This window comes from Drosophila grimshawi, unplaced genomic scaffold, assembly GCF_018153295.1.
Source record: "Drosophila grimshawi isolate 15287-2541.00 unplaced genomic scaffold, ASM1815329v1 contig_1006, whole genome shotgun sequence".
NCBI lineage: Eukaryota > Metazoa > Arthropoda > Insecta > Diptera > Drosophilidae > Drosophila > Drosophila grimshawi.
In genome coordinates, this window is record NW_025062489.1 from 939,976 (window position 1) to 955,422 (window position 15,447).

The following is a 15,447-nucleotide window of genomic DNA, read 5'->3' on the forward strand; positions in this document are numbered from 1 at the left end:
TAGTTAATTGTAATTGTTCTTTCTTGTTTTTTTAATTATTAATCTGATTTTCATAATCCTCTTTAATTCATGCTCTGCTTATGTTTACATTAACAATCTACCACTGAAGTCCTGATAGGGCTCAACCAAGAACTATAGCTCATTTATCATGTACTATTATTATAATTATATTAAATATCGAAATCAAATAAAAAGAATACTAAAAAGTCAATGCAGATATGTATTTATATCATGCACATATTTTTATATATTTAATCACAGAAATTTTATAACATAATTTGTTTGCATGCAATTGCAAATAAAGATTTCATGATTTGAGGGTTTGTGTGACTGTTAACTGTTTACTGTTAACTGTTAATTTGAGCGCCAACAATCTACTCCAATTGCACGAAAAATATGTTTATCATCCGATGTGTTGTTGTTGTTGTGGTTTTTATTGTGGTTAACGCCAACGGCCCAGGGGGCCAGCAACTTTAACGGTGTATTTGGTTGTTCGCCTTCTGGCCTTGAGGAGCTGCTGCTGCTGCTGCTGCTGCTCCTGCTCAATCATTTTAATCGCATCCGGGCCGAGTGCCACATAAGGCATACTCGGATCAGCCACAAGTTGATGCAGCGGCAACACTTGACTCTTGGGCAGACACCGGAACGACGGCAGAGGGGCGTTCTTCTTCTCGTGGGCGAGATCCGTGTAGCCGAGCTTGCGCCGCTGCTGCGGCGTTATCTTGGTGCAATGGCACAGCTGATGGATGCGCATCGCTCGCTCCAGATCAAAAATGCGATCACAGAACTTGCACTGTTTGTTATCTACTTTAGCTGTGGCCCTCTTAACGGTCTCCCGCATCCGACGTTCCCGGAAGCGCACCTTGAAATCGTCGTCGTGGATGCGCCGATGCGCCCCCAACAGCGACTTAATGTGGAATCTGGCGCCGCACGAGCTGCAGCTGTAGGTGGGCCTGTTCAGTTGCTTAAGTGCGCCCACCTGGATGCGTCGATTCCCGACCCCGTTACTCTTCCCCTGTTGTAGTTGGTGCTCGAACTCCATCTGCAATTTGCGTACCTCATCCTCATCCTCATCCCCATCCTCTACGTCATCGTCATCGTCATCGTCATCGTCATCTTCGCGTGGCGAGAGGCCGTTGCGACGGGGGGACTGCAACCGAGCTGCACACATTTGTTAGACAATATTTTATGATTTCAATTGGGGTTCACAAAGAGTTAATCATTCAAAAACAAGAGTTTAAAATTACTGCATTTTAAATTTAATAATTTGAATCCATTTGATTCGTATTAAAAGAGGGTTGTAATTCGAAACTAGCAAACCCAAACCAAATAACACCGAAAAGTTCGATAATCAATTAGCATGCCTTACTCACTGGGCATGGCTGGAGTCCTTATGCGTGTTTGCGGCATGTTTATTGCGCCTTCCTTAAATTTCGATGGCGTTCCTTGTTTGTTAAGATGCTTGCCCCGATGAAGGTGACTACTCCCGCTGCCTCCCCCAATGCCAATGATGCCTTCCTCGCTGGAACGCTTCCCGCGTAGTCTGTCAACGGGATCGTGATTTGATTCGGAGAGATACTTCAACGTGTGCTCTAATGATTTGCGGGCGTTTTCGACGTCTGTATCTAAATTGTCGTAAGCAGCTATTTTATTGGCGCGTTCAAATTGAGTGGATTTGTTCTGTTTCATTTTGATTTATGGAGGCGTATTTCAACCTGTAACTCTTGCTGTTATTGTTGTAAGCTGCGTAAGGAAATTTCTTTGAATATTTTTTTTATATTTGTGTCACTCGTCCATTAATAAAATATAGAAGTAAGCACACCGTTATATAAAATCCAAAGCATGCCTTATTCGGTTCGAACATTTTTAACTGTTGTTATTCCAGTGTATAAAAATGTCTGAAAATGAGCCTTAGTACACATGGCAAGGTGCAGATGGCGCTGCAGTTAGTATTTATATGATTTACTACTATTATTTAGTATTTCGTAATTTACAAGCCTAAGCACTTATAAACTAATCTAGATTCAAATAAACAAGTCTTAAATTGAACTCCAGGGAATTATTCGCATTTCAGTGTAATTATGTTTGCTGAAAGAACATTTGCATCGATATGCGCTCTTGGCTCTTTGACTACGTACGCTGCTCGTTCTACGCATTGCTTGCTCATTTTTGCGCTAACGCACTCGGGTTATTTACATCCCTGTTTCTTGCGGCTGGACGCGTGCATATTTTTTGTTGGCAACCAATTAATCAAATTATTGCAAGCCGCGCGAAGTTACCGAAGACTAGCGATTAAATACACATATTGCCAATTGAACAAAGTTTTATTTAGTGTTACCGCTGTCGTTGGCGCTGTGGCATTTGGAATATGAGTGATACGCGATCTTGTGCGTCAACTGAAAGCGTCGAAGGAGTCCAACGAGAAGGTCAGCAAAACAATACATTATAAATAATGTGTGTGTGATGCAAACAATAATATTTGTATGCAGCATAAGTGGCACTAGTCAGGCGTTGTTAGAGCCCTATCATACATACAAGCACTAACATACTAAGTATGTATGCACATACATTAGAACCCTGTTGCACTCGTAATGCTAATTATGTATTTCATCAGCCCTCATACATACAAACATTACACAGTGGCTCTCTCCTATGTCGCGCTCTTCGCTGCGTTGCAAGCTTTTCATTCGAGCTCTGTAATTAGATTGCATGCACATAACAGAGAGCTCAATCGGTAGCAGTGTTGACAACAATAAAATAAAATAAAAAAAACAACAACATTCACATTCGCGTACTGTTATTGTTGTTTCTGTTATGCACTCGCAATTTATCCTGCAGAACAGAGCTTGTGACTCATTTGAAGACGGCCGTTCTATCAGTCCTTAAGCTTTTCACCCTTGCCGCCTCCTTCCTTCTCCATCACCTGGAACTCTGTTGGTTTTGCCCCCCTTTTTTAATGCTGAATGTTATTTGTTGTTGTTATTGTGTTATTTCGTACTCACGACAGGCTGACTCACTGAGACAGCACATTGCTGCTTGAAACCGGCTTGGCAGCAAATGACAATGAAACGCTTTTGCCTTTTGTCGCATGTCACTGCAATTGCATCATTATTGACTTTTATGCGTTTATTGCCTTCAAGAGCGGAATCAGCTGTTATTTTTAACGCTGTCGTCGACTGCTGTTCACATATCGATACATCGATATTTTAAAGCGGGTTTCAAATAGTGTCGATATTTGTAATGGTTATTTGAATTTAACATTATGATCTAGGACAATATGAAAGAAATAAAATTCCAATTTGGGAGGGGTGTCTTAAAATCGTTTATCCTTTTTTAATCAGCTTTAAGTAAAACAAACGAAATGTCCCCGGTGTCTTGCTCAGGTGGAGGCAAGGCCGTCGCGGCGTCGCAGTTGGCAGTGATCCAATTTCGAGTTGCGATATCGAATTTCAAGTGAACAAAAGTGTCAAGTGTGTGTGTTTGAAAACATGTTTCATGCCCAAAATACATCAAGCAGTTAAGAAAAAAGTCATGACCGGCGGTCAAAAGAACGCAATGATTTTGTAGTGTTGAAATTATCATTTCGTTGACCTTATTGTTTCTTTCTCTTTTCTGCACACACACATACACACACTTCTACATGCAAACCACTAACATACACACAAAACGTTTACTAATCGCAGAGATGGAAATAATGTAGAAATCACAGCTCTAATAGATTTTTTTTTATTGTTGTTGCTTATTAGGTTTGAAAATGCAAAAATAGAGAAACAATTAAAATATTTAAATGCAATCGAGAATTATAAGTTAAAACCAAAATGTTGCGTTCGATTGGCCGCCAGTGGCGCTGTAGTGCTGCGTTTCAGTGACCTTGCCTTAGCCAGTGCGCCATCTAGCGCGAGACGCGCGATGTCAACAAAAAGCATTGGACAACAATTGAAAGCACAACAACAACAGCAACAACAAGAACAATTACAAGATCAACAACAAATGCATAAGGTTAGCATCTAAGTGCACTATCCAAATAGACAAATCTACGCATAAATCAATTAATCTGAAATTTTGTTATCCATTGCAGATCGATGAGGAGGTGTCGCGCCTACTGGCTCTGAAGGCCACACTCGGCGGCGATGCCACGCCTGCCAACCAAAAGTTCACCTTGAAAACTCGGAAAGGTACGCGGGACTACGCGCCCCAGCAGATGACGCTACGACAGGGTGTCCTGGACAAGATTGTTCAGGTGTTCAAGCGGCATGGCGGCGAGGCCATCGATACGCCCGTCTTTGAGCTAAAGGTGAGAAACGTGAACGGGAGAGCTATGCCCGATATCCGAAATACGAAATCCTTAACTGTATAATCATATAACCATTTGCAGGAGGTGCTAACGGGCAAATACGGCGAGGACTCGAAGCTCATTTACGATCTGAAGGATCAGGGTGGTGAGATCTTATCAATGCGCTACGATCTGACCGTTCCACTGGCTCGCTATCTGGCCATGAACAAGATATCCAGCATTAAGCGCTATCACATCGCCAAGGTCTATCGGCGCGATAATCCAGCGATGACACGCGGTCGCTATCGCGAGTTCTATCAGTGTGATTTCGATATTGCCGGCACCTATGATCCGATGCTGGCGGATGCCGAGTGCGTTAAGATTGTTGCCGAAATACTGAATACTCTGGACATTGGTGACTATGTGATTAAGCTCAATCATCGCCAGCTACTCGACGGCATGTTTGAGGCATGCGGCGTGCCAGCAAACTGCTTCCGAGCCATCTGCTCTGCGGTCGACAAATTGGATAAGGTAACATTTGTGAATATATAAATATGTATATGTATAGATTTTTAGAAATATATTTACATATTTATTGCAGTCACCCTGGGAGGATGTGCGGAAGGAGATGGTGGAGGAGAAGGGTCTAGATGGCGCTACGGCCGACAAAATCGGGGAATATGTGCGTCTCAGTGGAGGAGCCGACCTTGTTGAGCAGCTGCTGGCCGATCCTAAATTGAAAGCGGTTCCCAATGCAGTCAAGGGACTCGAGGGCATGCAGCTGCTGCTCAAATACTGTGCACTCTTTGGACTTGAGCAGCGCATCAGCTTCGATTTGAGTCTGGCGCGCGGCCTCGACTACTATACGGGTGTCATCTACGAGGGTGTTCTCAAGGTGGATCCAAGCCCTGCTGGCTCACCAGCTAAATCGTCGCAGAATGGCGAGCAAGCGATGGAGCAGGGTGGCACCGTTGGCTCCGTGGCCGGTGGTGGTCGGTATGATAATCTGGTTGGCATGTTCGATCCTCGGGGCAAGGCTGTGCCCTGTGTGGGCGTCTCAATCGGCGTGGAACGCATCTTCTCAGTGCTGGAGGCTAAATTTGCCGCCAGCAAGGTGAAGCTGCGGACCAGCGATGTTGAGGTGTATGTCGCCTCCGCCCACAAGGGCTTACACGAGCAGCGACTGCGTGTGCTTAACCAGCTCTGGGATGCGGGCATCAAGGTGAGTGGCTCTTGTCAAGCATTTGATGAACCCTTTTGTGCCTAACCCATTTGTATCTATACGCAGGCGGAGCATTCTTACAAGCTAAATCCGAAGCTGTTAGCCCAGTTGCAGCACTGCGAGGAGCATCAAATACCCTTGGCCATTGTACTGGGCGACTCCGAGCTGGCTCAGGGAATCGTCAAGCTACGCGAGGTGACCACGCGGCAGGAGTCCAGTGTGCCGCTGGTCGAGCTGCCCGACGAGATTCGTCGCAGGCTGCAGAAATAGCTAAATTATCGATCTAATCGGCAAATCCTCGCAACTTTCGATATTACAACTATTCTAAGATTTTTTTTGTTTTGTTTTTACATCATTTGTCAATGCATCAAATGTTTTGTATTTGCTCTCGTCTGCTGCGCCTTTCAGTGGAGGCATCCATGTGCTACTATGTTATACGAACTTACCACTTATTTGTGAGAATTAGTTATAGCAAATTTATACCAAAACTGAAGAATTCAAATAAACTACAAAAGTATTCGCACTCATACAAAATCAACGAATTATCTATAATTTTACATTTTAAATTCCACAGGTGATTCTAGTTTGCTTGAAGGTCTAGTTTCCTACACAACATATTTTGTAAATTTAATGAGTTCATAAATCAATTTAATGGGTTTTATCAATAAACAAAAACAATCAGGGTATAATTATGATTGGTATATATAATTATTGGTGGTTAAATTATATTTCATTTGCTCCAACTGTGGATAAGTCGGTTAATGTATTGTTATAATTAATATATAATATAATATAATATATATATATGTATATATATATATATATATATATATATATATATATATATATATATATATATATATATGTATATATATATATGTATATATATATATGTATATATATATATATGTGAGAAATTAGTGTTCTTGGCAAAAATCGATTAGTTGAGCGATTGTAAGTGGGTGGACTTGAACAGCCACAATAATCAGTATTATGCTCTTATATTTGCAGTGCCTGCCAGGCGACGTTGAGATAGTGAAGGAGTCGGAGAAGGAGAAAAAGAAACTCCAATAGCACCAGGAGAAGGAGCTACAACAATTGATTGGTTTATCAAAACAACAGGATGCCTGAGACACTGCCAGCAACGGCAACGGTGAGCGCCAGCAGCATCGATTGCACAGTTGCTGTGCTGAAGGTGCCCACGCCTACCATGCAAATGCCTGAGGCGTGCAATCTGCAGAGCTTGGGCCTCATAATGGAGCCGAACAACATTAATATCGAACTAAATCCTGCGGCAACAACGTCTGGCTTTAAGGTGAGTGCACAAACCATAGAATAATACCTGAGCTGATATGACGTCAGAGAAGTGAACTCCAGAATGGAAAATTCACTATATGTGGCACCTATGGGCTAGGGAAAGTGAAACCATAGCGGAAGATCCACGATCATCTCATCAATAAGATTTAGCTTTATTTTCATTAATCAATGCAAAAGTGTGGTCTTTTCATTTATGAACTCTTTTGAAATTTCTATCAATTTCTGATTATATAAATAAAAAGACTTACAGATCTTTACGATTGTCCTTATTTATTTATTTAGTGTCAACGAATATCGGTAAGCATCTAAAAATACAGAAAGTACAAAAGTAAACTGAATAAAATGTAATATGTAAATTTAAATTAATTAATAAGAAATATTTACAAGATTTCTTAATCCACCAAAACATTAAATTTTGCTAAGGAATGAAACTATTAAAATTATATCTTTTTGACAGAGAGTTGAAAGGAAAACAAAGTGCATTTGTTTAAATGGTTTATTATTTTATTTTCTTTTTGTTTTTATATAATGTCTGAAACTGATTGTACTTCAATTGAATACTCCATTTCTGTAACTAGTCACTACATGAAATTTGTAGTTTTCAAACTAGCTTGCTAAATCGGTTCACTATAATCATATCTTCTAGTACAAAGCGGATTACAAAAAAAAACGTATTTTTTATAAACAAGAAAGAACAGTTGTCATATCCACTGTAAGCCAGAGTTAATTTGCTGAGATCTAGTCAATCAAGTAAGTAAGTTGGACGTCGAGTCTTGAGTGACCGAAGCAAAGAGACAGCTACATATGTGCCAAATTTCATCAAGATGTAGGGGATTTCAACATTTTCAAAACACTTGGTGTATGAAAAGAAAACAGCCACACAGACGGACATGGCTATATCGACTCGGCTAGGATATATACTCCTTAGGGGGTGCGTTACACATGATACCACAAAATTATAATACACTCCACAAGGGAGAAAAAAAAAAACAAATAGAAAATGAATCTAGAGCTTCGAAACAGTTTACTTGCAGTTTTCTGAAATTGCAGACAATTTTTGACTTAATTTTCAAAAATGTTCATAATGTGCAGCTGAAGCAGTTGTGCAAAAAATATACATATAATTTTTTTATTATTATTATTTTTGAGCTGTACTAATCGATCTGAAAATGTATCTCCCTTGCCGGTTGTTGTTGTTTTTTTCTTCATCATTTCCATCATTTTGTGCGTTGCGTAATTTAATTATGCACACGAAAATGTCAAACGTTCGCGGCGGCGGCGGCGGCTGCTCGCCTCGTTTTTACACTCGAATTGAGTTCTGCCCTCCACCGATGGCTCGTCCTGGCTGCTGCTCATGCTGATGCGGCTGATGCTGCTGCTGCTGCTGATGCTGCTGCTGATGCTGCTTCTGCTTCTGTGGTCGCCGCATTTTTCATGCTTCAGTGCGTACAATTTGGACCACGAGCATGGGGGGAGGGTGACTGGGGGAAGAGCCGTCTCATTCAAATGACCTAACCCAGGATGCGTTGCTGAGTTTGACAGGCAGGCAAACTGGTAGGCAGGCGACTTTGACTAATACAGTTTTAATATACAATTCATTTAATTTTTGTTTCGTTTTGACTGCCCAACATTTTGTTAGTTTTTTTTTGTTCTGTCCTCGCTAATGTTGTATTTGTAGTTCATGTGTCATCCTTTGCCATCTTTGTTGTCTTTGTCGTTGACATGCCACTGTAGCCACAGTGGTTCCCCTACTATTGTCGCTCTCTGCAAATAAAATAATTTAATTTAATGCAATTATTTCTACGAATTCATTATAATTTTCCAGACTTCTCGGAAAACCACGAATCCACGCCGAGTTCATAGTCCATATTCATCTAAATGCTAAAATTATTGAATATTTGTTATGTTTTTCTTAACTGCCAATTCGAATTAATTGTCTAAATAAGTCTTTGTGAAATGAACATAGCAAAAAGTGTAACACACTTTACGATATCTTTATAATGCTGTGGAAGGTGATTTTTAAGAAATAGTTTAAAACATATACAAATATATTTATTTAATGTGCACGAAACATAGTTCAAAAGATTTTTTGTAATTGTATCTAATGATTAATAATCTTATACAGGGTGTTCAACACGAGCTGACAGCATCGAACGCTTTCACCTATATATATTAATGAAAGTAAATAATTTGCATAGATTTCGATGTTTTATACATTTGAGAACTCATGAAGGCCACATTTGACCACTGTGCGGCGGCTTTGCTGTCGCTTTTTCTTTACTGGTGGTGGTGGTGGTACTGGGTTTGCGGGATTGCCCTTCGTACTTAGATGACGTGGCTCTGCAGTTTAACTCTCAATGCATGTGTGTGTGTGTGTTTCTCCCAATGTGTTTGCGTGTATGTGTGTGTGTGTGTGTGTGTGTGTGCAGTGATTTGTTGTAGGGCTGCAGGGTGCACTTCAAATGCGCGGCTTGTTTGTCAGCACCAGCTATAGTCACCCGTTTGATGACGAGGGAGAAGCCAAGCGCAAGGGCAAGGGCAAGGTGAGGGGAGCGGTGCAGAGGACGTTTGCCAGCGGCAGAGCAGTCAACCAGCTAGTTGAGCTGATATCATTCAATGCTTCTAATTTACGGATTAATGAAGGCGCAATTTTACATATTGAATTTGTTGGTTGTGCGCTCAACTCGATCGTGGGAAGCGATTAGTGGCAGTGGCAGTGGTTGTGGTAGTGGTAGTGGCAGTGGCAGTGGCAGTGGCTGCACTGCAATTGCTGCCCCCCTTGTGCGGAATTGTTGCCTATTCTTTTTACATTTTTGGGCTGGCATTGATGGATTGCCACATAAATTTGTGATTTGCTAAGCTTCATTTTCCATTTTCATTGTAACCAAAAATGCACAAAGCACAAACATAATTTGTATGAATATTTATGAACAAACGTCGTGTACATATGTATGTATGTATGTATAAAAGTATGATTGGGCTTCAGGTCGTTGGCTGAACCATTTAGTGGACGTGGACAGGGCGGTGCGGTGCGGGGAGCCCACTCCTTCGGGGTTGGCGTCGAGTGAAAAGTAATGTGTGTTGTCCTAGGTTAGAACTGCCGCATAATTTGCATAATATCAAGTGTATACCGAGTGGAGAGAACTGCCACCGAATTGTTAGTGCGGGAAACTGAATTTGATGGGTTGAAACCACCAAACATATACACCAAAAAGTGTTTTTTGTTTATTGAGGCTATACAAATTATAAGCTATTGCAGAAAATGCTTTGAATCAAATGTTTTTAAGATACAAAAAATTAAATTGTGTTTTCTTTTTTCAGTGAAATCATTAAAAGAAATATTGTAATTTCTTTATTTGCAAATTTCATCGTTAGAAAAAACAATTGCGTTGAGCTAATCATTTGTCTAACATTAGATTTAAGTTAAAGTTATTGTAAAAAACCAACACAAAGATGTAAGATCATTTAAATTCTATGAAGAGCTTATTCGTAATGCGCTATTGATTAATTCACACAAAAAACCAATATTCGTAACTCTTTCAACTGAAACGCAATTGAAAGTTGAATTTTCGCTAAAGCCGCTTTAGATCGGTTATCTTCCGGGCCGCGTCAGCGTTAAGCTTCAATTTTCCAATTCACAGTTCAACGCCTCCAAAAAAAAAAGCGCAAGAAATGAAGAATAACAATAAGGCAAAGTCAGCTGCTTAGTGCAAACACTAATAATATTAATAACGATAATCGTGATGAAAATGAATCTGCCAATCCGATTTCGAGTCATAAATACGCAACGCACTCGCTTACCGCTTGCCGCTCACCAAGATCCGATGATAGGTATCTTTCCTAACCGAGTGAGTGCAACAGAGACAGGCAAAAAGAGAGAGCGAGCATTCCAGTGGCGGGGCACGCGTCGCCAGTTGCTTATCTTGGGTAACCAGCACGCCACGTGCAATTGCCAATTCCAATTCCAATTCCAATTCCTGAATTCCATTCATAGTTTTTCGCACGTATGCATGTGTGTAGGTATTGTGTGTAATGTACGACCAGCAGCAGCGGCGGCAGCAGCAACAACGGGTGGCGGGGTGTAAGTGGCGGGAGAGAGGGAAAAACTGTTGCAGGGACCAAACAACCAAACAATTTGCGTGCAATTGTTAGCGTTGCGTTTTTAATGACTTTCTCGTTTCAGTTCTGTCGGCATTGCATTTAATTCGATTATGATCCCTGTGCCCAGTCGTCCCCAGTTCCAATACCATTTACCATGGGGTAGCTTTAAGGTAGTGATGGTCGCGTGAGCCACCAACCACAAAGTGGAAGCACGCACGACAGAATCTCACAAACACGACACGCGCTACTGTTTGCCAACACTCATTCACTACTTTGCACATGCATATGTACATATTTTCGTTCATCTTTTATTTCATAATTTTATTATTATTATTTTTAGTAACTTTGAGCTACTAGAACAATTTTTTGTTTTAAGTGGGCACGTGCTGTGAAAAAAATACAGAACACGGACTCATCTCTACTTCAAAGCAATTGAAAAGAAACCGTAAGTGGAGCACTGCACATTTTCCAGGCGCGCGTATTTTATATGTGTATGGTGTATGTGTGTGTTCGCCCAAGTACAACTAATGTGGGTGTTAACGGTGTGTTAAGTGATTTTGCCATTTGTAAAATCAAACAATTGCGAAAGCCGCTGCGATAACTATCGATGTCGATGTCCCTGTCGATGTCAGCGCACGTTTTGCCCATATTTCAAATGCTCAAGTTGAAACTTTTGATATCCGTTCCGTTCCGTTTTAAAATTCTTGCAATAGTACGTGCGTGTGCGCGACCATACGAAAAGTATCGACTTACGTTTTCTTTTATGGTTTACGTTCTGCTGCTCTTCTGCTTTGGCGCGCCAGTTGCCAGGGCTGACAAGCAGCTTGCGCGTGAACAGTTTGAACAATGCAAATTGAGAATGAAGAACTTTTTTTTTACAAATACAAATCCAAACATATATACCATATTTTTATATGTCATATGTCTGTGTGTGTGTGTAAGCCATTTATTATAATGCGCCCACTGTCGTCCCTTGTCACTCTCTCCATGGGCCGGCTTTGGCTAATGAAAACTAAAAACTTCAATTACCAAAAGCGAAATAATGCGTTTTTAAACCCAAAAATGTTAGAACAGTAGCAAGAAATTGTGATAGATGAGGGTATGGCAAAATGCTTTTTACGGGCCACTTGTTTGTCCCTGGGCTGCTTATAAACAAAGAGTTAACCGAAAAGCACAAGAAAATAGCAATAAATCAGTGTAAACAACAAACACATACATTCGTATAAGCGCGTACGAATAGTAAAGTAATGCAATCTAAACGAAAGAGAAGCGAAAGGGTTTCGATTGTGTGTTCCGTTGGACTTTCCATGAAATTTCCCAACGGGGTGATTATTTAAAATTGTGCAACGCATAAATAGCAAACCAAACGAAGACAGCCGCCCAGCGCAGCTGTGTATTCGTGTGTTTGTGCGCGCGCGATATAATTGTTGCCAACATTTTATTATCCAAGTGGTTTTTCGAACAACAAACTTAAATGTGCGCGCTAAAGCTACTCGATGCCTGCGAACGATACTCAGCTGTTTTTTTTTACTTCACAGTTCGCCACTGGAAGAGATCACAGTGGAAAGGGCATTCCCGAAACGATATCAGCTGTTTATTTCATAAAGTACATTGTTCAAATTACATACTCATCAATTTTACTAAGTCATGGACTTAATTAGAAAGAAACCACATAAAAATTGTATGTCTAATATTACAAATTTATACAAAATGAATGGTGGCGATTAAGATTTTCTGTTAATTGAATTAAGGGAGTACGCTTATTATGTATCGATATTTGGCGGTCATGGGGTGTGCCCTCTCTAAATTAATATCTGCGTAAATTTAGTTCAAAAGCTGCGCTATCATCAGAATGTCAAGCGTTGCGAAACAAGAAAAGGAGATCGCTAATTCATCGGAGGCAGATGAAAGCGTTGAAAATGTAACGCCCCAACTTGAGCACCTAATATCCATGGGTTATCCGGTGAGCGAGGCACGCGCTGCGCTCAAATATGCCGATAACAATCTCAATCTGGCCGTACAGTATCTGGCTGAGGGCGGCGAAGGTGCCGATGATGATGAGCAGGTTTCCAATGCGCGGCTGCGTCGCCGCGCTCTTCGCTGCTGCAAGCTGCTGAACGAATCTCTCATGGATAATCCGGCCATAAACGATTATACCATTGCGGCACTGATGAAGGATCCACAGTCTGCAGAAACACTGCGCGAAATGGTTAAAAACCACAGTGGGCAGCTTCTAGCGTCCATGCTGAAATCCTCATACGATGAGGAGCATTAGTAGCTGAAGGAGGCGCATAAGCTAGCTATTAAATCACCTCTTGATGCTGTGTACTCTCCAAAGTAGATATTAAATAAAGGTAAAAAAAAAGTACGCTTTTTGGTGTTGTTGTTTTTGGCTTTTGGTTTATGTTCTGGCGCCGGTCAAGCCACCCTTTTGTTTTTTCATTTTGGGTGAGCGAGTATGTGTGTGTGTGTTCTTTTTCCCGTTACTTTGCAGCGGTGTTTTGTATTTCGGGCACTGTTAGCTGTTAAGCGCGTCAACCCTTTTGGCTTGATGATTAATGATCGTTTTTTGTATTTTGTTTTACTTGCTCCTGCTGCTACTGTTTTGGTACTGATTTCAATTTAGCGCTTGGCGTTACCAATTTACCCTAACCGAGCGCATTCCATTTACTGTTCTATGCAGCCGGCGCATCTGTACACACATACATATATATATATATATATATATACATACATATATATATATATATATATTATATTTTTTGTCTATTATCTAATATTCAGAAAGAGCAATTTATATTTGCTGAATATTTATAGAATGTATAAACATATTGTACATGATACAGATACGTAAGGATGTGTTTGCAGCATGTGAATATTCCTTTTTGCAACAGATGAAGGGCATTTAGGGTTGGGCGCAGTGGTTCGCATGAGGCTTTCTTCATTTCTTTTTTCTGTTGAAAATTCTAATTAATTTTGACGGTTGCAACCGTTTGCAGTGTCAACCACAGCCACGTCGCAGGCACTGCTGCCGTTGCCGGTGCCGGTGCCGTTGTCAACCGCTTATCAGCCATTTGATCGGCGTTGCGGCGTACCGCAAAATGCGACAGCAACAACGACGGCGACAACCCTTGACGCGCGTAGGCGTCGCCCTATCATTTATCATGGGTTGCAAATGCGCTCTGCCGCTGCCTCCGCCGCTTAAAAGTGGCCGTAACTGAGATCAAGCAATGGCAATTTTAAAGTGCATTGCGCACCCGGTCCACTTTCACAGTCACAGCTAATAAATTATGTATTGGAATTGGATACCGCTGATGCTGTTGCTGCTGCTACTGTTTGCCACACAATGCAACGCAATTAGACGCGCTGAAAGCGCTGCGTTTCTCTCATGTGTTCCCCATACACGGCGCATATCAAATTCACGCTCAGCCACACGAACTGCTGCCAAAAATGCGCAAGTTTGTCAATTGGCTGATGCGTCCTCGCCGTGGTTTTTGCCACTCGTTTACATATTACATATTAGGAATGGCAATCAATATGTTGACGACAAACGGATATAATTATTGCAACGGCAACAATAACGAAAATGTTAACTAAATAATAAAAAAATTAAATATTATTCCAATTTAATTGCTGTGCTGTATACATACATACATATGTAAATATACATATATATATGTGTGTGTGTGTGTTTGTATGCAAATTAATTAGCAAGTTGAAGACGTTGTTGCAGAAAGTGCGGCCGGCAGTGTCTGAACTTTATAATCATTGACAGGCGTCTTGAAAAAGTAAGCCTGATGAAAGTACATACGTAATGGAGTTGGTTCTTCACACGAGCAGGAAAGTGGTCGATCGCCTTTTAAAGAAGGCTTCAGCTAACTCGACGTGTTATTCGAATGCATTCGAATATTTAAAACAGTAATTTAATAACAATGCATTTCTGTCATTGAACAAAAGTTGCCATTCTTCAATTAAACAAATAAAGCTGATCTAATGGACTAATATAATTCAAAATAAGATTATCACATGTGTAGTGAATAATAATAATCATAATAAAAAAATAAATTCATTATTCCAGGCAGTAGTTTTTCAGTGATTTGTAAAGAAGATTCATGCGCTAAAGTCAGAATCAATTTAAGGTACTCAAAACTGGTTCTGAAATGCTTATGTAACCAATTAGACAATTTCGACGTTTTCCAACACGATTATCTTGGCGATGTGCTGTGAAAACGCTTCGAAAGAAATCCCACAAGTAAATCGAAAAATTCGAGTGGAAAATTTACATATTTACATATGTATGTAAGTGGAGCGTTGAGAACAGCATTGTTGGTCTCGATTTGTATTTGCACAAGCGCTTAATTGTGTAAAAAAAAAGGAAAAGGGGCAAGCGATGTCCTATGTCCTGGCCAGCAAGCAGCTGCAGAGGTCTGCCAATTAATAGATGAAAATGGATTTGTGGAAGAAATATGCGTTGCCATTTGCATGCGCAACAGCAACAGCAGCAGCAACAACAACACAAGCAGCAGCTACAATG

At 40.7% G+C, this 15,447-nt stretch overlaps 4 protein-coding genes and 1 long non-coding RNA gene across 5 annotated transcripts; 3 read left to right on the forward strand and 2 right to left on the reverse strand.

Moving 5' to 3' along the window:
- Positions 1–262: 262 nt before the first annotated feature.
- Positions 263–1,743, reverse strand: LOC6565189. The gene is made up of 2 exons (XM_001990937.3): positions 1,374–1,743; positions 263–1,161 (listed from the first exon to the last, which is right to left on the reverse strand). The coding sequence occupies exons 1-2, from the start codon at positions 1,687–1,689 to the stop codon at positions 443–445; spliced, it is 1,035 nt and encodes a 344-aa protein (XP_001990973.1). The 5' UTR covers positions 1,690–1,743; the 3' UTR covers positions 263–442.
- A 427-nt stretch (positions 1,744–2,170) lies between these two features.
- On the forward strand, positions 2,171–12,574 carry LOC122322878. Its single transcript, XM_043216451.1, has 3 exons — positions 2,171–2,426; positions 6,507–6,810; positions 12,452–12,574. The coding sequence occupies exons 2-3, from the start codon at positions 6,619–6,621 to the stop codon at positions 12,572–12,574; spliced, it is 315 nt and encodes a 104-aa protein (XP_043072386.1). The 5' UTR covers positions 2,171–2,426; positions 6,507–6,618.
- LOC6565042 (histidine--tRNA ligase) lies at positions 3,804–6,029 on the forward strand. Its single transcript, XM_032738534.2, is given in 6 exon segments — positions 3,804–3,880; positions 3,882–3,999; positions 4,079–4,294; positions 4,376–4,804; positions 4,875–5,495; positions 5,562–6,029. Coding segments are annotated over 6 exon segments (1,650 nt in total). The 5' UTR covers positions 3,804–3,818; the 3' UTR covers positions 5,766–6,029.
- On the reverse strand, positions 7,814–11,237 carry LOC116805605. Its single transcript, XR_004365287.1, has 2 exons — positions 10,614–11,237; positions 7,814–8,576 (listed from the first exon to the last, which is right to left on the reverse strand). It is a non-coding gene; the product is annotated as an uncharacterized LOC116805605 (long non-coding RNA).
- Positions 12,575–12,741: 167 nt separating the features above from the next.
- On the forward strand, positions 12,742–13,281 carry LOC6565024. The gene has a single exon (XM_032738535.2). The coding sequence runs from the start codon at positions 12,766–12,768 to the stop codon at positions 13,186–13,188; it is 423 nt and encodes a 140-aa protein (XP_032594426.1). The 5' UTR covers positions 12,742–12,765; the 3' UTR covers positions 13,189–13,281.
- Positions 13,282–15,447: the final 2,166 nt, after the last annotated feature.